At 47.6% G+C, this 25238-nt stretch overlaps 1 protein-coding gene across 1 annotated transcript in view; it reads right to left on the bottom strand.

The window, feature by feature from the left end:
* ERN1 (endoplasmic reticulum to nucleus signaling 1) overlaps positions 1 to 25238 on the bottom strand; it is a 91132-nt gene that overhangs the window by 5470 nt on the left and 60424 nt on the right. Inside the window, exons 7-21 of the mRNA XM_055386855.2 lie at positions 23587 to 23688; positions 22067 to 22328; positions 20598 to 20676; positions 19375 to 19540; positions 15854 to 15972; positions 13193 to 13384; positions 11078 to 11351; positions 10141 to 10231; positions 9655 to 9844; positions 8673 to 8772; positions 8179 to 8378; positions 4448 to 4595; positions 3251 to 3378; positions 748 to 871; positions 248 to 315 (exon numbers count right to left, since the gene is read on the bottom strand). Of these exons, the coding sequence (XP_055242830.1) occupies positions 248 to 315; positions 748 to 871; positions 3251 to 3378; positions 4448 to 4595; positions 8179 to 8378; positions 8673 to 8772; positions 9655 to 9844; positions 10141 to 10231; positions 11078 to 11351; positions 13193 to 13384; positions 15854 to 15972; positions 19375 to 19540; positions 20598 to 20676; positions 22067 to 22328; positions 23587 to 23688 (2243 nt within the window). The remainder of the gene's footprint in view (positions 1 to 247; positions 316 to 747; positions 872 to 3250; positions 3379 to 4447; positions 4596 to 8178; positions 8379 to 8672; positions 8773 to 9654; positions 9845 to 10140; positions 10232 to 11077; positions 11352 to 13192; positions 13385 to 15853; positions 15973 to 19374; positions 19541 to 20597; positions 20677 to 22066; positions 22329 to 23586; positions 23689 to 25238) is intronic.

The following is a 25238-nucleotide window of genomic DNA, read 5'->3' as shown; positions in this document are numbered from 1 at the left end:
AGACCATGAGGGACATGGGCCGCAGAGCACTGCTTCCCGGAGCTTCACCTGCACCTACGTCCCTGAAGGGAAAATCAGCGTAAGAGAGGCAACAGCCTGCAGTTTGTCAAGTCCAGCTGAAGCCGCCTAGCTCCTGAGAGATGAGAATGCCAGTACAGATAAAAGATTTATAAAGAATGGATGAAAGGAGGAAGGTGTCCATGTCATGGCCACTGGGTCTCCTCCTCAGTATTTACAAACTGCTTACCTTATTTCTCATGGCTCGGAGGAGATCTCTGACAGAACCACCTTTATAGGTCCTGAATTTACGCAGGTCTAGAAAAACATTGAGGGAAGCAATGGGTAATCAAATTTAAAACTAATACATTTTAAAAGAAAACAATTCATGGGGTCCTGGGGATTAGGGAGTTGGACTGAAAGGTGAGGTCACTCCACACCCAGGCATGGGAGCAGATCCTCCCATCCAACCCAAGGGTGGTGTCCCCCTGAACCCCACCTGGTGATCACACCCAGGTCAGAAATGACCACCTAGAGCACGACACCATCACTCACCTGTCACTCTAGGGAACAAAAATGAAACACACATCGGTGTAACCAAACCACAGAGGACACACCCAAGAAAGTCTCAAACCTGACAGGTGGGATGTGGGGCCTGAACAGCCTGGAGCGGCCATTTCCACGTTTACTTTTTGGAAAGGCAGCAGCGACTTTTGCAACCTGCCCTCTCACACGCTGCAGCATGATCACCTGTCTGGAGGGGGACAGTGATGTTCTCCCGCCAGTCCATCTTCACCACGGCTCTCCCGCCTCTCTCTAACTGCTTCACGATCGGGCCATCCAGGGATTCCTTTTCTATTCTGTCGCTCACGTCCTGTGAGAGAAACAAGGGCAGCAGATGATGGTCAGTGCTGGAGATGCTGAGAGCTGTGCGACTGGGACTCAGTAACAGATCATCACTGACACATAAGCCTGCCCCAGAGCTGGGCAGCAGGTACCCTGCCCCCTGCCTCCCTCATCCATGACTTTCCCTGTGAGCTGCTCTGTTCCTCACGAAGCACAGGCCCACAGAGAGCTTCTCCCATGTCAGAGAGGTGTCACAGAGTACACCTGCATATAGACCACGAACGCATACCCTGAATTTCACATGTGCACACACACGCCATGTGTACGGAGCCGCAAGTGCAATCTATATCCAATGAACCAAAACCAAAAAGAAAAGGAAAGCTCAGATTTGATGTGCATCCCGTGCTTTGTCTACTCACTGAAACAGGGTATGCTCAAGCCCATAACTGGTGGAGGGTTGCCACTCTTCCCTCCACCAGTAGAAAAGACCTGTGAAGCTGGGCCTTCTTCTCAAAGAGGAAACTTGGTGGCAAGAGTATGGGCTCCAGGGGCTCCTGTTGGGATTCAAACCTTGCTCTGCATTTGACTTTGGTAATAAGGAGAGGGTCAGGAAGCACCCAAGTATGGCCTCTTGAAGTCCCACCAGTAAGACAGGTCGACAGCTGAGGACACAGGGAGTGGTGAGCCCTGTCTACATCAGTGTTAAGTAGCCTTAGGAGACCCTTTTCTCAGAGCAGCCTTTTCTATGATGAAGATGAAGCCAGACTGGCTGAACTCCTAATTTACAATTGTCAGAGAGAAGCTGTGGAGAGGTTAGATTGTCAACTTGGGTACACTGGGAACACACGTGTCTGAGCTGCAAAGCTGTTACGGCTAAATGACCTGAGTGGAAGCCAGGTGTGTTCGAGAGACATATGACCTGGAGATACTAAGCATTTAAATCCTGTCCCTTGGTGGGTGAAGGTCCCTTTGTGTGGGTTTTATTCCTGTTCTATATTTTGCGATCAAAATGACCTGGTTAGTTTTCACAAGTCCCTGGAAGACATATGGACTTGAGAATTTTCACATTATGTCCATGGACACAGTGACCAATCCTTACGCTACAACATGGGAGACAGCATTAAACTCTTCCATCTGAATGGTTACTAAGCCCCACCTTGGGCCAGGCAGCGTCCTCCCTAGGAGGCAGGGACACAGTAGTGAATGCAGCAGTCAAGCACTCCTGTCCTCGAGGAGCTTACATTCTGGGGGCTTCCCTCTGGCCAAGGCCCCAGTCAGACCCCAGGAGAGCATGATGGTCACTTCTCAGTACGGTGCCCACCAAGCTGCACTCTGCCTGGACCCAAGGGGAAAAGCACTGCCCCACAAGCCTGCTTTCAGAGCCACATGCTGGGCAGGAGGCGTTCGGGTGAGTTATGTTCAATTCATACATGGAAGACTTTGAAAAACACATTACCTCTTCAAAAGTCACCTGACATTGTCACAAAGCTTTAAAACAGTCAAATCACCAAAGGAGTTCTAACTTTGCAGAACCTATTTTAAGCAAAAGGAGATCTGGGCCAAGACTGTGTAAAAGATGATAGAAACAAATACAGTATAAGAAAGCACTGAAATTTATGACACTTGGGCTGGGCCTGGTGGCTCATGCCTGTAATCCCAGCACTTTGGGAGGCTGAGGCGGGCAGATCACCTGAGGTCCGGAGTTCAAGACCAGCCTGGCCAACATGGTGAAACCCCATCTCTACTAAAAATACAAAAAAACTTAGGCAGGCGTGGTGGTGCATATCTGTAATCCCAGCTACTCAGGAAGCTGAGGCAGGAGAATCACTTGAACCCGGGAGGCAGAGGTTGCAGTGAGCCAAGACTGCACCACTGTACTCCAGCCTGGGTAACGGAGTGAAACGCTGTCTCAAAAAAAATAAAAATAAATAAATAAGCTTATGACACTTGAATGAAATTATATGATGCCTGAGATTTACTTCGAAATAACCTGGGGTGGGGAGAGGGTGAAGGTTAATATTTATTGAACCTGAGGGATGAATAAAGGAGTGCTCATTATAGCATTTAAACATTTATGTATTATATATTTGGAAATTCCATAATATAAAGCTTAACCATTATGGCACATCCATACGATAGAATACTATGGTCATTGGAATTTTAGAACTTTAACATGAAAGAAACTTAGAATATCATGTACAGTTAAAAAAAGGGATTCTGAAACTGTATATACGGTTAGATCCCAATTATACTTTTATATATGAAGAAAACATTAAAACATCAGCCATGATTATCTTCCAGTTTTAGGGTAATGGGCAATTTATTTTATTCTTTGTCCTTTTCTGTATTTTCAAAATCTGAAAAACATTAAATGAAGACTCTGGATAAAGAGAACAGACGTCTCTACCTGGAAGAACTGGAGCTGCTTCTCTAGGCTCCAGAAGAACGGGTGTTTGAGCACGTGCTTCGCTGAGGGGCGTTTCTGAGGATCCATCGCAATCATCTTCTCTATCAATTCACGTGCAATGACGTCTTCTATAAAGGAGGAAAATAAGCAACTCATGACTACCAGTCCAAAGCCACAGTGAAATACCAAAAACTTTAAAAAGCTGCACACCCTCTCATTTATGATTCTATTTACAGGAATTTATTCCAATAAAATAATTAGGAACAGACACAAAACCTCAGCCAATGAGGTGAGTCCTCACTGCATGGTTTGTGAAGGAAGTGACTGTAAATATCCAGTATCAGAGGCCCAAGTGGATACACTACGGTGCCTCCCTACGCTGGGCCATGAGCTGTTAAAGTGCAGCTGTGACTAAATGTGGATTGACGTGGAGAGAGATTCAAGGTGACGCGGAAAAACGTGCATGCTGCAAAACAGTATGCAGGATTTAACTGTATTTTTATAAAATATGCAAACACGTCTAGATAAATGACTGGAATAACGTATATGCAAAGGTATCAATAGCCATCATTCATCCCTGTATAATGGGAATATATGGGCCTTTATGCTAATCTGTGTTTTCTACAATAAGAAAAATTAAGCATAAACAAAACAATAATTTAGTTGTAATTTTTTCAAAAGGCAGCACTGGAGTGTCATGGGCCAGTTACCACCCAGGAAAACCTGAAGTCTGGAAGAAAGACTTGTTGCACCCATACCAGGAGACCAGGAGGGTGAGGATAAAGCTTGTCTGTCCCCAGCCCAGCACGGACTGCACCTACTGACCACTCGCCATCCCAAGAGAGAAGACAATTTGTCTTCCCAAATGCCAGTGCAGGAAGGGACCTCTGATTATTCAACCCTCATGTCACCAGGTAGAAAAAGAAGGTCTCCAAAGGGGGCTTTGCCTAGGTCACACAAGTAGTTGGTGACCTGGAGGAACCTTGGAGCGTCTCAGCTTTAGAAGGTGGTGCCCCAGAGATAACCCTACCAACCCTCTACCAGATTTGGCACAAGTCTGGAGGTCCTGAGGCCTGCGGGGTGAGCAGCTGAGGCTCCAGGGCCTCTGTGAGTGCAGAGGTGGCACCAGCCCAGCTCTGCAGGGCCATCTGAGGCAGCTGAGGAGCTACTCCCAACCCCAACCCCTGGACCGCTCACCGTGCTTCTCCGGGTGCAAGCAGTCAAGGCTGCAGGCACCCAGGAGGATGTTGGCCTGCCGCTGCAGGGACTTGCCAAAAGGGTGGCTGCCCTCAGAGATTACGTAGTAAAAGACGCAGCCTGCAGAAAAGATGTCCACCGTGTAGGTCTGAAAAGAGACATGAGGCGTGAGAGGTCTGGAAGCAGAGTTTTCATCCTCACTCACAGTCAGGGAGGGAGGAGCATTGCTGCTGCTTCTGCCACCTAGAAGGTGTCCTGGGAGAATCAGCTGACATACATGAGCTGCACAGAGCAGCGAGGGCTAACCTGCAGCACTGCACGGGTGTCAGAGGTCCCAGTGGAGAACCTGGGCTTGGAGCCACCTGGAAGCCCCTGGTTCCCTCTCATGTGAGATGAGGACACTGACAGCATGGGGCTGTTGTCAAAAGAGATGCATTAATATGCAAAAATGGTTGCTTACGACAGTGCTTGGCCCATCAAAAGCCCTCCTGGCTGTTATATATTCCTTACCCCCAACATGAAAGTGCTCACAGACAGGGTCTCTGTGTCGTTGCTTCCCTGCTGTACCCCCAGGGCCCAGAATGGTGCAAACAGTAGGTATCAAACAGTAGGTATCAAAATTGCTAATAAGTGAATAAAACAGCTTATGATTCAAAAACAGCCCTAGAAAGAAACTATCTGACAAGTTACCAAGGAGGTCATGTATGATGTTAATCCGAGAAAGCCTCTCACTTATCCCATGAAACCATTCTGTGTCTACAGAATAGCTTCCTTTGAGGGAAATGTACGTTTGTGTTTTTTAGCTCATGCTACCTGGGGTGTAATACCAGGGTGGTTCCTGAGCACAGCTTGGGTCCCTGTTAGTAGGCCCTGCCTCTGAGATTCTCCACCAGGTGAAGTGAGGGTCTAGTGTGAGGAAGCAGGGGCTCATCGCCTCCCATGCTGGAGGAGACACACCTTGAACAACACAGCACTCTCATTCAGCCTCACAACAACCTTGTGAGGCGAGCAGAGCAAATGCTTTCATCCCCAGATGAGAACGTGGACAGAAAGGTTGCATGACAAGCTCAGGGTCACTGCTGGATGTGACAAACCAGGATGAGACTCAGGTCTTCCAATCTCCAAACCTACCATGCTTTATTCTACCTCACTGGATTTTCCCTTAGGAAGGTGCTGGATTCGGGACAGGAGGAACATGGCCACCACAGCTGGAGCTCGCCCCTGACTCCCAGAGCTCTCTGGGTCTTTCACGCCCCCCACACTCTCTGTAGCCTGCTGTCCCCAGCATAGACAACACTAAGGTGAAGAGGCATCTTTCCTACCTGCCTGGCCCAATTATGTTCTTTCCCAAACTTATTATTGCCACTTGTCCTTGTAATTTGGATATTCCATAAGCTGTTAAACATGAGTGCCACGAAGTCTGAGATAAGCTGAATCTTTAGAAAGACTCGATAAAGGAAAGGGAATGGTTACAAGAGCTGCTGCGGCATTTGGTGTGGTGGATTCAACTGTAAGGGACTGGGTCATGAAGTGTTAAAAACCAGGCTTCTGCTCTCAAATCGCTTAGGAAGTGTTTGAAGTGTCCAAGCCTCCATGCAGAAGTCACAGAAGTGGTACAGAAGTGTGCTTAATGCAAGGGGGAAAATGAGGACTCCAGTCAGTCAGACCCAAATCTGAAAAGACCTTAGCCTATAGCACAAGATTTCTATGACTTAAAGGCTAATATTACTTGCTTTAAGTTAAAATTAAGTGTTATGGCGTGTGTGCGTGTTTTTATGATTCTTCGCTGTAACTGACTTCTTTGATGATCTGACCAGCTGCTGGTCCCCAGTGAGCTGGATAAGAGGCGGCCATATCTAATCCACTCAAGATGGCTGACCCACCCAGGTCTCCATCGGGGAGTGTCCAAGGTGAGCCTCGGCAACTTGTGCTAGAATAAGGTGCTCAAGTGTGAGTGCGCTCCCAGCAAATGGATGCAGAAGCCAGCTTGAAGGGGTTCCAGGTTGGCCAAATTTGGAACAATTTGTGTATCAAAAGAAGTAAATAACAAAAAAAGGACTAAAATAGATTATAATATTAGTTTTAAAATCCTTGAGCCCATAGCGATTAAGAAAAAAAAAAAAGAGAGAGAGAGAAGTGAAAAGAAAGCTCTGCTTTACAGAAAAATGTCAGCTAATAATGTAGAAGAATTTCTACTCAACTGAGTACTTCAGGCAAGGGTGATCAACAGATGCTAAACCACTGGGTGAGTGACTGTCAGTAAACAGGATATTCACATTGTGCTGAAGTATCACCCCAAATACTAACAACAGAGGAGGAAATGAACCCTTATGGTAGAGAGATCAGCTGTAGCATCACTAAGAGGAGGCGATAATAATCTTACAGATACAATCTGCCATCACATGCTTTCTGATGTAGAGACCTGCCAAAAACATTCGTGCCAAACACATTTAACTTGAACCTAATCAAGCCTCTCCACCTAACTTCTGGTTTCCAGGAAATACGAGGAATACAGAGAAATGTTCAACGCTGTCATGAGGAAAAAAGCAAACAAATCAGAATGGGGCATCCTATAACCCACTGCCTGGACTCTTCAAAATGGAACTTCAACATGGAACAAAATATAGGTGGAAAGATTTGTAAATTCCAAGAGACAGAATCAAATGTAACGCAAGACACCTGATTCCATCCTGGTATACAAAACCCAGTAGGTATCAAAACCCAGTAGGTAGCAAAATACCAACTCTATAAAAGACATTTGGGGACTAATTGGGGAAATTTGAATATGGATTGAATATGAGATGATGGATAGAAACAGTATTAACTGTTGAGGTGGGATAATGGTATTGTGGTTGGAAACCCAATGTATTCCTTAGGAGACACGTGCTGAGGTCTTCAGGGGTGAAGGGCCAGGATGCCTGCTACTTATATATTCAAATGGTTCAGTAACAGGTAAAGATAAAGCAAATGTGGCAAAAGTATTAACAAATGTTGAATCTAGGTGGAGATACACAGGTATTCATGTTAACATTGTTTCAGCCAGATGCTGTGGCTCATGTCTGCAATCCCAGCACTTTGGGAGGCTAAGCCTGAGCCCAGGAGTTCAAGACCAGCCTGGGCAAAATAGCGAGATCCCCTTCTAAAAAATTTTTTTCTTTTAATTTTCTCTATGTCTAAAAATTATCAAAATAAGTTGAGAAAACAAAAACAAAATTTTAAAAATAATGAAAACTTGAAGTTTGCTCACGCTAAGCAAGCCCTGACTTCCCAGTTTACCAAAATTAAAAAGGGGTTAAAAAATGATTGATTTAGCTGGGTGTGGTGGCAGGTACCTGTAATCCCAGCTACTCAGGAGGCTGAAGCAGGAGAATCGCTTGAACCTGGGAGGTGGAGATTGCAGTGAGCTGAGATCATGCCACTACACTCCAGCCTGGGTGACAGTAAGACTGTCACACACACACACACAAAACCCAACCAACCAACCAACCAAAAAAAAAAAACAAGTGATTGGAAGAATAGGGAAAAAAAAATAGATAATTGCCCACATTTGCCCCTTTAATCAGCTGAACATGAGATGACACAGAATGTTCACACAGAAGCTCTTGGTGAAAGGAATGCCATTCTCCAGCTACACGGGCACCAGCCCCCAAACCTGGAATTTAAAGGTTCTACTCCTGAAGATACAATGGGCTGGTTCTGTAGTTTTCAAAGGGCCATTGCCTATTACTCACAGGGTTCTCCTTACAGTCTTCGCTCAGCATCTCCGGAGCAATCCAGCCTTCTGTGCCAGGCACCCCAGATCGGCGGCTGAAACTGTGTCTGCCCACTGCCAGCTTCTTGCAGAGGCCAAAGTCGGAGATCATGGCCTTGATCTTGCCGTGTGCATTGGGCATGGATATGAGAATGTTGTGTGGCTTTAGGTCTCTGTGAACTAACAGAGAACTCCAGATTAGTCCAGTGCTTACCAGGTGCAACCCCAGGCCTCCTCCTCCAATGGGGAATGTGTCCTCGTCAGACTCCCAATATGCCTGCCGCCACCTCCAAATGTTCTGATTTTCAACTATGTCGGATTCCCCTCAAATTCTTACACCACTCATCTTTGCTACTGGTGATATAGCCAAGAGCTTGAACAGAAGCAAGGCCCACCCGAGCTACCGGTTAGCCCCACCTGGGCCACTGATTATCCCCACCCGGGCCGCTGGCCTGGTAAAGTGCAGCCTCTCACCGATGTTGAGGGAGTGGAGGTGGGCCAGGCCCGAGGTGGTCTGCTGCAGCAAGGTGATGGGCTCCAGGCCGAGATGCGCAAAGTCCTTCTGCTCCACATACTGCAAAAGACATGACAGCAAGGTCACGGCACACAGTCCTCAGGACTTGGCCCCTCGGCTCATTTTCTTTGCTACCATTTTAAGAAAGAAATGGGAAGTTTTACTGACAACATTCTGTCTAAATCCATGTTTTCCAGCAAGGAGCAAACCTCCAAATCTACTAATTTACAATGAGAAAGATAAGAAGGCAAGAAACTCAAGTTCATTGCCTCATATAAGTAAACCTACAAAGGAATCCAAATGATACTGATATGGTTTCAAAGTGAGCCTGGAAAATGAGCAAAAGGAGTTTGCTGGATGATCTTAAAGACTGGAGTTACCAACTGGCATCCTCCAAGCCCACACCAGCCATGACTGAAGATGGAAAGAACAACTGTCCAGGTTTCCTGGAGGCAAAGAGGGAGAGACATGCCAACTGCAAGCAGACTGCCCAGGCATGCTGGGGGGACCACCCTGTTACAACTAGAGGGATAAAAATGCTCCACATTTTGACTGTGTATGTGGTTAAATGGGTATAGACATTTGTCAAAATTCATCAAGCTATTACATTTAAAATTAGTACAATTCACTGTAACATTTTTTTTTTTAATTTGATGGGGTCTCACTCTGTTGTCCAGGCTGGAGTGCAGTGGCACAATCACTGCTTACTGCAGCCTTGATCTCCCAGGCTCAAGCAATCTTCCCACCTCAGCCTCCCTAGTAGCTGGGGCTACAGGAGCACACCGCTAGGCCTGGCTAATTTTTGGTTTCTTTGTAGAGATGGGGTTTCACCATGTTGTCCAGGCTGGTCTCAAACTCCTGAGCTCACGTGATCTGCTCACCTTGGCCTCCCAAAGTGCTATGACTTTAATAAAGTTAACAAAATAAAAAAAATAAATCCACCTCTTGCAGGGTGGCTGCACACAGCTCGATGGCAATGTACTGGAATTGCCGGTCCTTCTCCGTGCAGAAGTAGCGGATCACGTTCGGGTGCTCATCCGATTCTCGCAACAGCTGGACCTCACGGTCTGCGAAGCTAAAACATTCGGGGAGGATCCTCTTCACGGCCACGTCGCGGTTGTCAAACATGCCCCTGCGGGATGAGGAGTGGGAGTTGTGTCTGGGAAGCACGAGTCAGGCTGTGTAAATGAGGTGAGAACCTGGGTCCACAGCATTCACCTACTGCCTCCCAGCCTAGAGAGCCCCGACTGACTGCCTGGTGGCCCCGGAATCATCACTTGTCTCTGTGCAAGCTCCCTGGAGGCCGGACTCCACGCGTCTAGGTCACTGATTTGACCCTGCTGTGCTCTGAGCCTGGCACCAGGCTCGCAACCTGACAGGCACTTAGACACCAGGCGGTGAGGGCAGGGGGCTGGCTAATCCACTCACCGGTACACAATTGTGCCCTCAGCTCCATGGCCCAGGACATCCTTGGGACAGAAGGAAATTTTCCCAACTATCACCATGCTGGTTTCCTCATCTGGGACAAAATAGGAAAAAGAGATTGTTTCAAACAGATATCACCTAAAGAACCTTGAGGTTAACATAGTGACAAGCTTCCTGACCTCAGATTAAAAGATGGGATTTAAGAGGCACTGCACCCCAGACTGCTGCTCAGCAAGAGCCTGCCGGGCCCACTCCCCATGTACACCCAGGGCTGCCTCTTCCCCCTGCCCCTGCATTCTGTCTCTGCCTTTACCTTATTGTGCGATTGCATATCTTAAAACCTTCTGGAAGGCAGGGATTCTCCATAGCGTTTCACACACTTATACATATTCATTGTGATATAGTTAGAATGGTTTAATAGTTAACAACCACCACAAAGTCCACTGTAAAGATCCGCACTGAAACATTCAGGTGGCGGCAATGGACATGTAAAACGAGGAGACTGCCTGGGACAGAGGGCTCTGAGTTCCCTGCACCAGCTCTGTGCCAATTCCCTCAGAATTGGGGCTCTGACAACTGGCTTGAGCCAACTTCCACAGAGGAAAGCAAATCAACTGTGACACTTCCACACTTGGCCACCGGCTGGCCCTGGGAACTCTCTTCAGCCCAATGGGCAGCTCACCTCTGGTCAGCCGCGATGCCCAGCCCTTGTGGAGAAAGACAGGAGGATGGCCAGGGTGGTCCCCAGAAGGCCCTCTGAAGGGGAGATGCCAAGGGATGGGGCAGAAGCCTTCTCACAGAGACCCCCAGAGTGGAAGTTAGAGGAGAACACAGTGAACCCCTGAGAATGGTACTTTACAATCTTATGGAGACTCCTTGGACTTCTCAGGAGGTGCTCAAATAAAGCATAAAATAGCACCAAGATGGCAACTGGCTTTACCTCCATCGTCTTGTTCCAGGGAGGGGCTGCTGCCAGCCTTGGAGGCAGAGCTGCCGGAGCAGAGCGAGTGGTTGGAGGCCCTGGGGGACGTGCTGGGGCTGCTGGTGCCCGAGCTCTCTGAGTATGGGCCAGACGTGTCCAGGAGCTCGCCGTCCTGAGCCATGTCTCCAGGTGGGTGGAACGGCAGCTGCTGCTGCTGCTGCTGCAGGAGCTGGATCTTCTCCAGTTCCTTCTGGAACTGCTGGTGCTGGAGCTGCTGCTGCTGATGCATGCTCTGGGAAGAGAAACCCACATCCAGACAAGGGCAGCTGTTCCCACATGGAAACAAGCAGCTGGGAAGGGACAGGTCCCAGTGGCGGAGGGAGCATGTGTACTTTATGTGACCCCACAGGGCACAAAGAGACCAGTGAGAAGGCACCTGGAAGCAGAATTGCTTTGATGACTGGACGTCTTTCCACCGACTAGTTGATCCTTGCTCGTACAGCCCACTCCCCAACCCTAGGAGGGGCTGGATGGCCACCAGGGGAGGGACTGTGCCCTAGGTTGAGGGCTGTGCCAGTTTCATTCAGTTCTAAAATTCTGTGATTTTCATGGAAGTCTGAGAGTTGTTGCAAAGGTGAAACCAAACAGGAAGCACAGGTAGCATGGCTGAGCCAGTGGTGGGTGAGAGCAAGCCCCAGGTTCGCCACCCACCATGTCTGTGTGTTGGCTAGAGGCTAGCGCACAGACACTCAGTAGTCCAGAGGGGCAGGTGAGGAAGCTCTAGTATTCTAGGTATGCAGAGTACATCTGCATACACATAGCCAGGAGGTGGCAGTGGGGCTGACACATGGTGAGCCTGGCTGAGGTCCTGCTTCCGCCTTTCATCCCACTGCCTTCCCCGAGGCCACATGCCTCTCAAATACTCTGAAGGATTCATTCTGTCATTATCTGAAGTAGCAGCGATCTGTGATCATCCCTACCCATGTGCAGGAGGTGGACTGAAGGGACTTCTGTGAGCCACCAACCCACCAGGGAGTCGTCTCTTCTTCCCTCCACCATGGGGTGGAGTCCTGGAAATGTCGTCTACTAGCTGGGTACCCGTGGGGAAAGTTACTTAGCTTCTCAGGGTCTACTTCCTTCTTTTGTGGACAAGGGATCAATAATAATGACCTCATAGGACTGAGTGAGGTGAAAAGTGAAACTATCAGGTGCAGACGTGCCAGTGGGGAGTGCCATAAAGAGTCTGTCATTCCCATTCCTGGGCGGGTCATTAGCTTCCTGAGCTCTCAGGTAACAGCATCTCGATGCTCTGAGCAACCTGCTGAAGGACCACGCCCCTCACATATTTCATCCCACCCACGGCCTGTTCTGCTACAGAACTTGCTCATTTCCAACTAGGAAGTAAAGGGATGGCCACACTGCCTTTTTCACACAAGCTGATCTCACAGGCAGCTTCTTTTTTCTTTTTTTGGTTCTTCTCCCCAGCAGAAGTTCTAATGGCAGTTTTTAAGGGAGGAAAGGTCTTCATCTATTATCCTTATTCTTTAAAAATACAGATAACTATTCAAAATCATCTTTGAGCAAGGCTTATAAATCAGCTCTTAGCTGAAAAACACTAAGATTTAGGAACAAAATTGTCCCTTTCTGGGAGGCTAGTGTCTCTTTAATTATGTTTTTGAAGATAAACAAACACTGACTTTTTTTTTTTTCTTTTTTTTGAGATGGAGTCTTGCTCTGTCGCCCAGGCTGGAGTGCAGTGGTGCAATCTCAGCTCACTGTAAGCTCCGCCTCACGGGTTCACGCCATTCTCCTGCCTCAGCCTCCAGAGTGGCTGGGACTACAGGCCCCTGCCACCATGCCCGGCTAATTTTTTGTATTTTTAGTAGAGACAGGGTTTCACTGTGTTAGCCAGGATGGTCTCGATCTCCTGACCTTGTAATCCACCCGCCTTGGCCTCCCAAAGTGCTGCGATTACAGGCGTGAGCCACTGCGCCTGCCCGGCCAACAAACACTGACTTTTAAATGGGGAAAGAAATGTGCTGGTTGTTTTTGTCTGGATCTCACTGACATGAGGCGACAGGCAGAGAAGCCCCAGAAATAGGTGGATGGCAAAGGGGAATTGTTGAGCTTTACCAGGGGATAGGTGATGATGAAGGCCACCCAGCCAATCAGCAGGAAGGTGCTCAGGATGATGGTAGCCATGTCCTTAAGCATGGAGTCCACGGGGGCCTCGGGCCGGGCAGGGGCATGGGCGGGCTTCTCCTCCACATCCCGAGACACGGTGGTAGGTGCGTTTTCTGAAGTCTGGTCAACCAGGTTGATAACCTTGCATGGGAGAGAGTTGCGACATCACTGCAAAATTTCTAGCCAGATACAGATGAGGCCAGCAATCAAGAGAAGCAATCACTGTTTACAAGGATATGACTGTACTGCAGGTTGTTGTATTTGTTTTAAGCCCACCAAAGATCATGTAGCCAGATAATTGTTGCCTCTTTCAAAGCAATTGCTTTGAGAGGCCATGCATCTTTGCAGTGAGGTTATCATTATTCAAAAATAGTTTTTGGAGCAATACTTTTGGCAGGTGTCTTCAGACCCTACATATTTTTTTCAAAAATCCTCAAAAAGGCAAACACTTCCTCCTTTGATGGTAGGTTCAGTCTCCAGGAAAACACTGAAGTCATCTGTAACAAAGTCTGGTGAAAAGTTGGTATTTGATTTAATAATATCATTTCACATTAAAAGGAAATCCGCACGTATACAGAGGTGCATGGCTAGAAAGCAATAAAGCAGTTTTCTCATGTTGCCTGTAAACTGTCAGTGCAATCCCAAAATTATAATTTATTCCAGTAGTCCACTATTTCTTCAAAGTTTTTAAGAAGCATCAGAAGCGTTTGTTAAAGAAAATTTAGAAGCCCAAAATTAAATCAGATAAAAATGGAGCTTCCCTAGAGTTCCTCAGAATCTCTAAGACTTCACGGAACAGGCATTTAGAAAAATGCATTGACTCACTTTCAAATATCTAGTATTCTAGGTATGCCGTTATCATTTGCCCAACAAAACTAACACAGCCTCCCTGGCACATGCTGAATTTCCCACATGCTAAACTTCCCACACGCTCACACCATTTCACCCCTCCCCCCAGATGGCTGCCTAGAATGTTCTTCTCTCCCCTTCCAGGTGTACCCCTCTTATTCATGCCTCTCCCACAGTGCCTCCCACATTTTTGGGGGTTTGTGGCCTGCAGAGTATATAGGAAGCATCTGGGCATGTGGCCAGGGACATCTGTATGTCTCATCACCATACAGATGCACCTGAGAGTATTTTAAAACATACTTTTTCAAAGACCGTTATCCAAGACCAGATGGTTAAATACAAAGATTTGACACGTGGCTACCTCTGGGTGTTAAATTAAGGGCACTGTCTTATTTTCTTCTGTATGTGTTTATTTTCTAAGTGTTCAATAATGAATATGCAGGACTTTAATAAGATTATAGGACAATGCTGTTTAAGATTGCTGTTTTAGGAATCAATGTATTTCTCCAACCTGGCTACTTCCGTAGATGATGGTAAACAGATACTGTGCCCTGGAATCTTGAAAGTCTACAATTTCCTTTGTCTCTGGATAAAATCTAAATCTCTCAACTGAGTTTGTTGTGCTTTTAGTCTCGGCATCAGTCAGCCATTCTCTTCTTCTTCTGACCCTACTCATGTAGCCCAGGTGCATCTCTGTCCCTGGGCCCTCCATGGCAGGGGTGCTGAAGCTGCCAGGCCTGAATAGGTCACTAAGCCTCAGACGTCCCCTCTTCCCCTTTCCTGGCCATGTTGCATTCCCTCCTGCAGAGCCACCCTTCCACCTCCTCCACCGGCTCTGTGCCCCAGAAGGCTGACCTGTATGGGCCAAAGCAATGGCTTCCCCAACCCCCTGGGGTTTTTGATTGGGTAAAGCTAACAGGGGGCACCAGCAGATGAGAGAGAGAGGTAAGAGAAAGAGGTTGACTTCTGTGGGGCTGCTGAATTCCTCAACTGATGCTTTCAGCTCCCAGTCTGGAGTCCTTTCTACTCCCTCTCCTCTGGCTTTAGGCCAAGGTGTGCTAAGAGAGCCCCTGGAACTCTGTGCAAATAGTCCCAGGCCACTCTCTGTCTGCTTCATAAAACTTCAGATCTCATCACTTCTTCAACAATTTTTTTTTTTTTTTTTTAGCAATAGGGTCTTGCTATGTTGCCCAGGCTGGTCTCAAACTCCTGGGCTCAAGCGATCCTCCTGCCTTGGTCTCCCAAAGCACTGGGATTACAGGTGTGAGACACCCAACCCAGCCTTCAACAACTCTTAAACTCCTCCACAGGGCTTGTTTCAGGCCCTGTAACATGGTTCCTTTTTACCCATGTGAGCCCATTTCCTACTACCCCCTACTTAGTAGCCTCGGGTCTGGCCAGGCCTTTCTCCCCACAGCCTGTGAGCTGGGCACACCAGCATTCTTCCCACTCCAGGCTTTTGCCCTTGCTGTTCCATTCCCTCCTGTGCCCTCTTGCTCCCTCCACCTGGCCAAATCCTACCCATTCATCCAGGTCCAGGCCTAGCTTGGTCCTGCTGCCTTTCCTGCACCTTCTTTCACAAGTTGCTTCCTATTCCTCTCCACTAGCCCTTAACCATTTATGTTTTTTGCTTTGGATTCTGGTGCATTCCTCTTCCCTCCCAGACTAGGCTGCAAGCTCAGAAGGCAGAGTCAAAGTCTAATGCCTCACCCTCCCAACACCTAACACCAACAACCCCCGACTGGTCGCTCCCTCACTCACTTCCTCAAAGCTCTTTTTCTCTGAATCAGCAGGAATCACATTTTCCCGATGTTTGGGTAGATTGTTGGGAAATCTCTCCAGCATCTTGGTAGACGCAGATAGTGGGGTTTCATGGTGTCCTATGACAGGAAACAAAACCTTTAGTGAGAACAATTTCCCGAGCTGTGGTGGCACTCAATGCTAAACTTAGGCAACAGGTGCTACCCACTGAGGGGTCCACAATGCAAACTCTCAGCAGGACTGTGAGTTAGAGAAAATGAGTGGCAGTTACCAGAAAATTCCATCAAAGCAGGACCTTTATTACTTGATGGCAGAATACAGTATTCCAAGTCTCCTACTGAGGAGTGAAGAAGTATCCTTGTCATGACAGGGATCAGGACATTTGGGAGGCACCAGACGCAAGGCTCGTGGGGCTGCATGGGCCCGATCCACAGGTGAAGTATTATGAGGCTTCATTAAAAGTTCAAGGAGTTCTCCTTTCAATGCTTTTTCCTGTAACGTCACTCTTCTATGGCCGCCGAATTCCCATCTTGGTATTTAAATTGCTCAGGTGGAGTTCCAGTCCTACTATTATCTAAATGTGAGCTTCCATCGGGGAAAGTGGTACATTACTTGCGAGAAAGCAGTAGGACACACCTGCTAGATGGATGGGGCCATAGCTCACTCCACGTTCATTTGCTGTTCACTACACAACTATCGCATGGCTACTGAGTGAGCATTCATTACACATTTGTTGAGCATCTATCGTGTGCAAATTGCTGTAAGAGATACAAAGCTGACTAGAATAGGGAACTGGGATTTGATAGGGCTTGATAATCCATTCAGCTCTAAAAATGAGTCCACATACTGCCCCAAAGAGCCAGGTCACTTCTTCAGATTAGGCTGCCAGTAGCCTGGCTGACTTTCCTTTCTGTTCTCTGGCTGTGAGCAGATCTCACTCTGACTCACGTCTCTTTCACCTTATGATCTTTCCGTTGTTCCCCTAAACCTATCAAAGGTTTCATGACATACATGCCAAGATGACAACAAACAGGAACTAGTCTAAGCTGTGTACATTTCTTGATCTGGAAAATTCCTCTTTGAGTTCCCATCTTTAGGTCAGTTCTCTACCTACAACATAATATCATTCTTTAAGGGAAACCTACTTTTGTTTTGAGCCACCACTAGTTTCTCTTGTGTACCAAGGAGCTCTGAGACATGCTTTGCTTGGGAGCAGGATTTCTCCACGTGTGGTCTGCCCACTTCAGACCTCTGAATCAGACTTGCTGGTAGGGCCCAGGAATCCGAATGTGAGTATGTGCGGGTAACTCTGAGGCTCACTAACAAGAGACCTATGGCCTAAGAAAAGTGAGGTGTTCTTCCACATGCCACGCTGTGCAGCAGTGTCCTGTCCTTCCCACAACACCCACTCAGTGCTCAGGGTCCTACCTGTCTGGTAGGACACCTGCCAAGAGACTGCTATGGAAGGCATTAGCCTGAATCCCCCTAGTTCTTCTGTCAACCTTCTTGTAAACAGGCTTCTCCTGGAGCTGGGCCTTCACTGATATCACGCTGTACACACTGGATCAACCACTGTACAACCTTACTCATGAGACCACTAAATATTTTGTACAAATATTACCTGGTCTTCTTGATGTATTCATCTATCATTATCTCTTAGGTCCAGATTCCAGAGCAAAAAGCAGATGGCTAGGCCCTGCCCCAGACCTACTGAATCAGGCTCTCCCGGGCTTATATATGCCTAGTTAACTAAGCTCTGATGCCGAAAGCACCCAAGGTCAGGGCCATGGCTTTGGGGCAACCCACAGACCATGCCTCTCAAGCTAATTGGATCCTTGTATTTTCACGATTAATGACAACCTGGAATATCTTTAATGCTTTCCACAAAGAGAAAATGAAAGGACACATTTGGACATAGTAGGGCATATCCTTTTACTTGTGGCCCTCGTCAAGAGGAGACACTGCCGTAGTCTCAGTGCCATATTTTAAGATGACGAGCTTTGGAGCTCCTCAAAAGAGGCTTTCGAATTGTGGGATCCTTACACTTAACAGATTCCTTATACTTTGCTGTTTTCGCAGTTTCCTTACTTGGACAACCTTTCCATTTTAAAGGGATCTCATTTTACAAGTTAACCATGAAGACTCCCTGCCCCCATATTTTCTGTATTCTCATATATACACATTTCCTTAATTCCACTTCTTAATCACTGGTGGGCAGTCTGTGAGCCCCTTAACTGGCACATAATGCTGAGCAGCCTTGTAATTGCAATGACCTCTTCTCATTAGCTATTTTTTTCTCACCATGGGCCTATTCATACATGTTCCTTCAACTACTTCTGTTAATAAAAACGTATTATTATTTTGTCATCTCCTTTACCCGTTATTTGGTAAAAATAAAATAAAAATGGCTACAAGGAAACAGGATGAAAAAAGAAATGGACCTTGACAATCTATAAAGAAAGCGAGCAGGGCTCAAGGATACCTGGTTTCCCCCCATAATACCTGGTTACACACATCCCCCCCTACACCGCACTGCCTGGCAGATCCTGCTGTTTCCTGGTCCCCACATGCTCCCAGCCGCCCCACATCTCTTTTCCAGAGCCCCAGCCCTGACCTCTTTCTCCCCCAGTACCTGTCACCAGCAAGCACGACAGGAAGAGAACAGAAGAAGAAACTGCACCGGCCCCTGGGTGCTCCAGCACCCGACTGACCTCCTGCCCTGCTCTGCCCCTACTGGGGCTGGGAGGTGGCAGAACAGTGGGGGATGGGGCACAGGAAGGGCAGATGGGGTTCAAGAAAACTCCTTCCTGCTCTAATGACTTGGCACACTCGCCAGGAACACAGCTCTTCTCACCTCCGCCTTCGTTTGTCACACTCACTGCCAACTCAAGAAGTGTCATCTCAACTCATCTCTCTTGGGACAGGGCCTCTAGTTCAATCCCTGGCCATTAGTGATGGCAGCAAAAACAAGAGAGAGAGGAAAAAAGGGACCTTCCCACACACCTGGGATGACACTGCCCTAGAACCACGACCAGCCCCTGACTCTGCTGCTCTCAATCCATCCTGGGATTTAATCCCTCCTGGGTCTTCAGCCCTCGCCTCTCCAACCCCTCACCCTCATGCCCACGTGGACTCCAAGTTAATTCTTCCATAGAAACAGTCTCAGTTTTCTTAACTATAAAATGGAAATGACAAGGGTACCTACCTCACACAGGGTTGCTGTGAGGAATGAGGAAATGCATTCTAAAGGGCTTAATGTCGGATACTCACACAAGGTTTACATTAATTTAGTACCTGAGTTTTGGAACATTAAACAGTTTTCAAAAACTGACTCAGAAACACAGCTACCTTGTTGATTTTCCTTGGGGGTAAAAATGTCCCAAGGTCTCAGGGGCCAGCCGGGAAGGGCTCTGAGCACAAGGCCTTCCGAGCTCAGTACAGTGTAACTACCAGGGCCGGCGGTCGCCCACCAGGAGGCAGCACGCTGTCACCTCAGGCTACTGTGGGAGACCCGCTCTTACCTATCAGAAGCCAGTAATTCCTCAAGTAGTTGAACTTGTTCTTGCTTTTGAGTCCGGGGTCAAACTTGACGTCCGTGCTGGGCGTGATCACACACTCCCCCTTGTCCCCGATGGTGACGCCATCAGTCTGGGGCCCTTCCAGCAAAGGAAGTGTGCTGCCGCGGGGCTGTGGAGAGGGTGCAGTGAGGGTCAGGAGCCCTGGAGGGAAAGCGGGTCCCACGGCACACCATCCCAGCCACTGTCCTGAAAGGTGAGCAATTTCTAGTGCAGGGCTAGTCCAGGACAGAGCAAGACACAAAGGCCCAAAGTCTGGGCAAAGAAGCTTCTCCCTCAGGATGTGACAAGCTGCACTGATGTCTTTATGGACGTCTTTTTAGATTCTTATGTCTGGGTACTGGGGAACAAGAAGTGTGTGTGTAGAACTCCAAGAAGCTATTATGAGAAGCAGACATAAGTGAAGGAGAATGAATGGATATCTCTGTTAGTCACCATCTACGCAACCAACGGGGCGGAATAAAGTCCAGCCACACGCCCAGTGCTGGCTCAGGTGCTGCTGGAACTATGACAGAGGCAGGTGCTGTCTATTCACAGAAGCAGCCGCCCAAATCACTGGGAAGACAACAGAGCCAATCACACAGCCCAAGCATTGTAGGGATCAGGACAAACAGCTAGGATTATGACGCCTCGGACTTTCGGAGACAGAATGCTTGAGGCAGGCATGTGAGGCCCAAGGAGGCTCGGCGAGATTGCAAAAGCATGCAAAGGGTTTGAGTAGGGAAAAGGAAGAAGAAAGGGCATTTGAAGTGTGAGGTGAGGAGCAGCCTGAACAAAGGCCCCGGGGAAAGATGAACACGGGGCTTGTAGAAGTCAGGGAGAAGGTGCACACGGTTGGGCCACGCAACTCACACAGAGAAACTAACAGGGTGGAGGAAGGGCATCGTGGGACTGGATGAAGCAGGGCCATGAACACCAGCCTGGGGAGTTTAGATTTGACCACAAAAGCAAAAGGGAATAATCAGGGATTCCTCGGCTTTAAGAAGCTGTTTTTGTCATGTATCTTTCTTTCAAAGTAGAATGTGGCATGTGCAGAAACTGTTTTTGAGAATTTAAGATTTGTGTTTTTCATTCTTAACCTGCAGGATGCTCGTGCATAGCAAAGTCATTCTTTGCTAAAATGGAACAGAAGTGGTTAGGCAGCTGCGAGCCCTCCGTAGTGGACTTACCACGACAGCAACCCCCTCGTGTACCATTGAGGGAGAGGCATAGAGGCTGGTAGAGTATTTCCCAACATACAGAGTGGGCCTAGGAGAAAAACAGATACATGCATTCCAGAGTCATTGAATTTCCAGATCCCACAGAAGGGAGGAATCATCACCCCAAATACCACCCGCAGGGGTGACCACATTAACCCCCCAGACATGGAGGAAAGCAGTAGGGGTGTGAAGCTAGGGGCACTGCCCTGGGAACAGGACCACAGGACTTCAGTCCCAGCTGTCACTCACTGCAGAAACATGGACAAGCCACCTAACGGCAAGCCTCAGCAAAATCGCAGGGCTGGACTAGACGATGCCCATGATGCCTGCAGAAAGGAAGAAAGGACTACGCCCAGTGGCCACAGAGGAGACTGAGTGCTTACCACCACCGCCGAGGCCCCTCAGATGACCCTCTACAACACACTTTCACTCCAGCGATCACTCCAGCGACCACCAGAACTACCCCCATTCTGCCTTGTGCTTTCTAAGGATCCTGGAGGTTTTACAGAACTCCTGAGAAATGGTCAGCTGCTCTACTCTGGATGCTGAGAGCAAAAGGGATGCATAAGAAATTCCAGACTTGGTGAGACTTCTGGTTCCCCAGCTGTGTAGTCTGTCCCCATGTGGGACATCAGGGAGACAGAAAATGGTGAGAGCTACACCTCCTGGCCCTTCTGCTTACTGTCAAGAGCCCACCTGGGATCGATCATCCACTACATTATCTAAACCTCTCTCAACGAATACCTTACATTTGAATGCTGTTTTACAATCTAAACACTTTCTGGCATATTATCTTATCTGATCTTCCACACAACTCTATATATAAAGTAGGAAACTGAGGCTTGGGGAGTTTAAGTGACTCGGTGATAGGCTATGAAGAGGGGGATGGAGAACAGAAGCCTGCTGAGTCTTGGACACACACACGCTGTAACTATTTTTTCTGATTTTTAAAATGAATATAACCTAAAAATTTAGAAAATACAGAAAGTTAAAAAAATAAATCTCTTGCATCCCTACCACCTAAGATAGATCCAAACTATACTTACACTGGCAGTCTCTTTCCTATCCCTTTATTTGTGTGTGTGTGGTGGCAGGGGGAGGGTCTTGCCATGTTGCCCAGGTTGGCCTCAAACTCCTGTGCTCAAACAATCCTCCCACCTCAGCCTCTCAAGTAGCTGGAATTACAGGTGTATGCCATGGTGTCCGACACCTCCCATCCATGATTTTTATGTAATATTTAAGAACTCTGAAGTGTTAATGGGTGCCCCTCAGCTCTTGTATTCTGAGGTTTCCAAATGAAGCAGTCTTGGCTCTGAATATTCCTCATGGCTTCAGAGACTGCCCTGTCTTTGGCCTCCCGTGCAGGGCCTGCTATACTGCAACAGCACCAGAACACGAAGGCCACGGCCGCCCCCTCCTTCCCCGAGCTCCCAACTCACGTCAGCTTGCTCTTGGCCTCTGTCTCCTTGGGGAACGGGTACTTCCACTTTGTGATGCGCCCCACCTCCCCAGACATGAAGGTCAGATAGCGCAGGGTCTCCACAGCGACATTGATGTGCATCACCTTCCTCAGACCCTCCCGCTGCCAGACATAAAAGGCCACCACAGGGGAGGCGTAGTTTTGGATCCACAGGACGTCCCCAGATTCACTGTCCACAGTCACCACCAGCCCATCACCATTGGACACAAAGTGGGACATCTCTGTACAGATCAAATAAACAAAGCATGCTGAGTCTCACCCCATCTTGCAACCACATCCTCTACTCTTGTGGCAGGCTCTAGTCACTCAGTTAGAGGAAACAAGACTTCTGGAATATTCTCAGATCTCCTCTGAGCAATTTCACTTGTTTCCAATGAACTCGCTTAGTCTCTATAATATCAAGACACTGAGAGCTGGCTGGCTTATAAACACAAGCCAGGATCACTCTCCCAAAGGCAATTTATTTGGTGATGTTCCTTACCACTCTATTCAATAAGTGAGAGTAAATACTGAGGAGGAAGGAGCCAGTGGAGATGCCTATTAATCTGGCATTTCATAGCAGTCACTTGAAACCCATCGATCAAACTGAAAGTCAGGGACAGCTGTGGTGGCTCATGTCTATAACCCCAAGAATTTGGGAGGCTGAGGTGGGAAGATCACTTGAGTCCAGGAGTTCAAGACCGGCCTGGGCAACATAGTGAGACCCCCGTCTCTACAAAAAAAAAAAAAAAAAAAAAATTAGCCAGGTAGGTGGGGGAGTGGTGGTACGTGCCTGTGGTCCCAGCTACTCAGTAGGCTGAGGTGGGAAGATCGCTTGAGCCTAGGAGTTTGAGGCTGCAGTGAGCCCTGATTGCACTCCTGCACACATCCTGGGGAACAGAGGGAGAACTTGCCTCAAAAAAAAAAACAACAAAAAAACACCCTGAAAGTCAGACCTGAACCACTGACACTGTCCCATCAGATTCACAAAGGAGTCCTCAGAGAAAAATGAAAATATTCTAGGTCCTTGACCAGAAAAAGCAGAGTCCAACTTTGATACCAATGTTAAGGTGGCAAATTGGTTTTTAGTCTTCATTTGAGTTGGGTGAATGTTAACCGCAGAAATAACTAGGGATGAGTCACATTTGCAGAGTGGCCTTCTTGACAGGGTTGTTAATGTCCTATGCTGATTTTACTTCTACTTTCCATGGGCTTGCAGTAAATTCCTTCTGTGACATAGAAAGACTCAACGAGGGATGTCCTCCTTCCTCTCTGGCTAAGCTTGTCACCATTTTACTTCGGTTTCCCTTCAGACTTCACCAAGGCCCCTGCACATTGACTGTGGGAAGTATTTATGATAAGCCCATGAAAAGTCCATGGAAAAAAAGAACCTGGTGACAAAGAGTATCTTAAAAGAAAATCCTACTTTCTGGAGCCACTGTTTCCACATAGGTCAAAAGTACTGGCCCAAGCTTGTGAAATCCAGCAGAGAGCACTTACTGTAGTCCACGTCGTCCTCAGGCAGCGAGGCCGCATAGTCAAAGTAGGTGGCATTCCACCGGAGCTCTCGGGTTTTGGTGTCGTACATGGTGATGGTGTATTCTAAAGAACACAGACCAGCCAGCCCATTACCACGGAGGGGCCATAGTACCTACTGAGGTGTGGTCCTTATCTAATTATAACAAACAAATCCTCCCTAAACTGTAGGCCAAAAAGTCCAGACTATCCATGTCGATAGAGAAAGGCAATGTGAGGAGAACTGAAGGCCCAGACACATGAGTGAACCTGGCCGACAGCATGTGGAAGCAGAGACGACCCACCCTCGCTATGCCCTTGGACTCACGGCTCACAGAAGTGTAAGCAATAGAATGTTGTTGTTAGCCATTAAGCTTTGGGGTGCCTTATTACATAGCAATGGATTGCTGACAATTAAAAATTGGCACCTTGAAGCAGGATGGCGCCATAACAAACACCTAAAACATGTGGCATTGACTTTAGGACCAGCTGGCAGGTGGAGGCTGGGAGGCTGATAAAAAGGTTGGTGGAGACTTGCTAGTGCAGAGGGGGCACTGCTATTCAAAATGGAAAAGGGGTGACCCGGCTTGTGGAGGGTGCCATGATGAGTATGACTATTGCTTGCAGTAACTTGGAAGACAGAAAAAGTACCTAATCAACTGAGGGATCCAACTAAGGAGATTTCCAGACAGAAGGCAGAAAATGTTGAATGGTTTCTCTTAGCTGTCTATGATATATTGTGAGACAAATGAGCTGAGGAAGAAATCATTCAGCAGAATACAGAGGAACTATAAAGGGTCCAGGACTGAATATTGCTGGAAAAGATTCTCAATATAAAAAATAACTTTAGGGAAAAGATCAAATCCAGGGTACTGCCAGCAACAAAAAATGGGCTCAGGGTAAAGATCAACCAAATCAAAGTTGAAGCTGTAAGATCCTTCTTTGAGACCTCTGAAAGATTTTAAGGTGGCCCCTCATAGACCCTCTGCATCAAGGGAGTTCTAAAAACCATGTGTTGTCCCATTGCACTCACATTCCAAAGTCTAGAGACTTGTGGGTATGGCTTTTATCTAATGGAATAAATTATAATTTGACACATGGGAAGCCCACATAGTTTTTAAAGGAGGGTATCAGCATAGACTAAAAGGATCAGAGACAGTCAAATTGAAAAAAAAGGGCTTCTAGATCCCCAAATTTCAATGGACAAGGAATGGATTGAGAAAGATACAAAACTGGCCATTTGTTATGGAAAAGAAAGGACTTCTCAGAGGGCAGAACCAAGAGCCACTGAGAGCACTATATTAGGGAACCAATCCCAGAGGGCAAAACTGGGCCCTAATGAAGGAATATTCCCTACCCCTGGAGGAGGGGAACCTGAAAACATGTGCCTGGCTGGATTTCAGAATTACTAAGGCCCAATGTGTGATATGTGTCTCTCTTTCCTGCCCTTTTTTGAGTGAACATGTTTACTGCAGCTATCCTGTCTCTGTCTCACCACTGCATGTTGAGTGGGGGATGGGAAGGGGAGAAAGACCCTGTCTCTTTAATTCACAGGTCTCCGATCAAGAGGTGCCACATTTGAGGAGCATCATCTACCTCCAGACCTCATGCAGATAATGAGACGTGAGATTTTGGGA

Source organism: Gorilla gorilla, chromosome 4, assembly GCF_029281585.2.
Source record: "Gorilla gorilla gorilla isolate KB3781 chromosome 4, NHGRI_mGorGor1-v2.1_pri, whole genome shotgun sequence".
Classification (NCBI taxonomy): Eukaryota; Metazoa; Chordata; class Mammalia; order Primates; family Hominidae; genus Gorilla; species Gorilla gorilla.
This window is presented reverse-complemented; position numbering and strand designations above follow the sequence as displayed.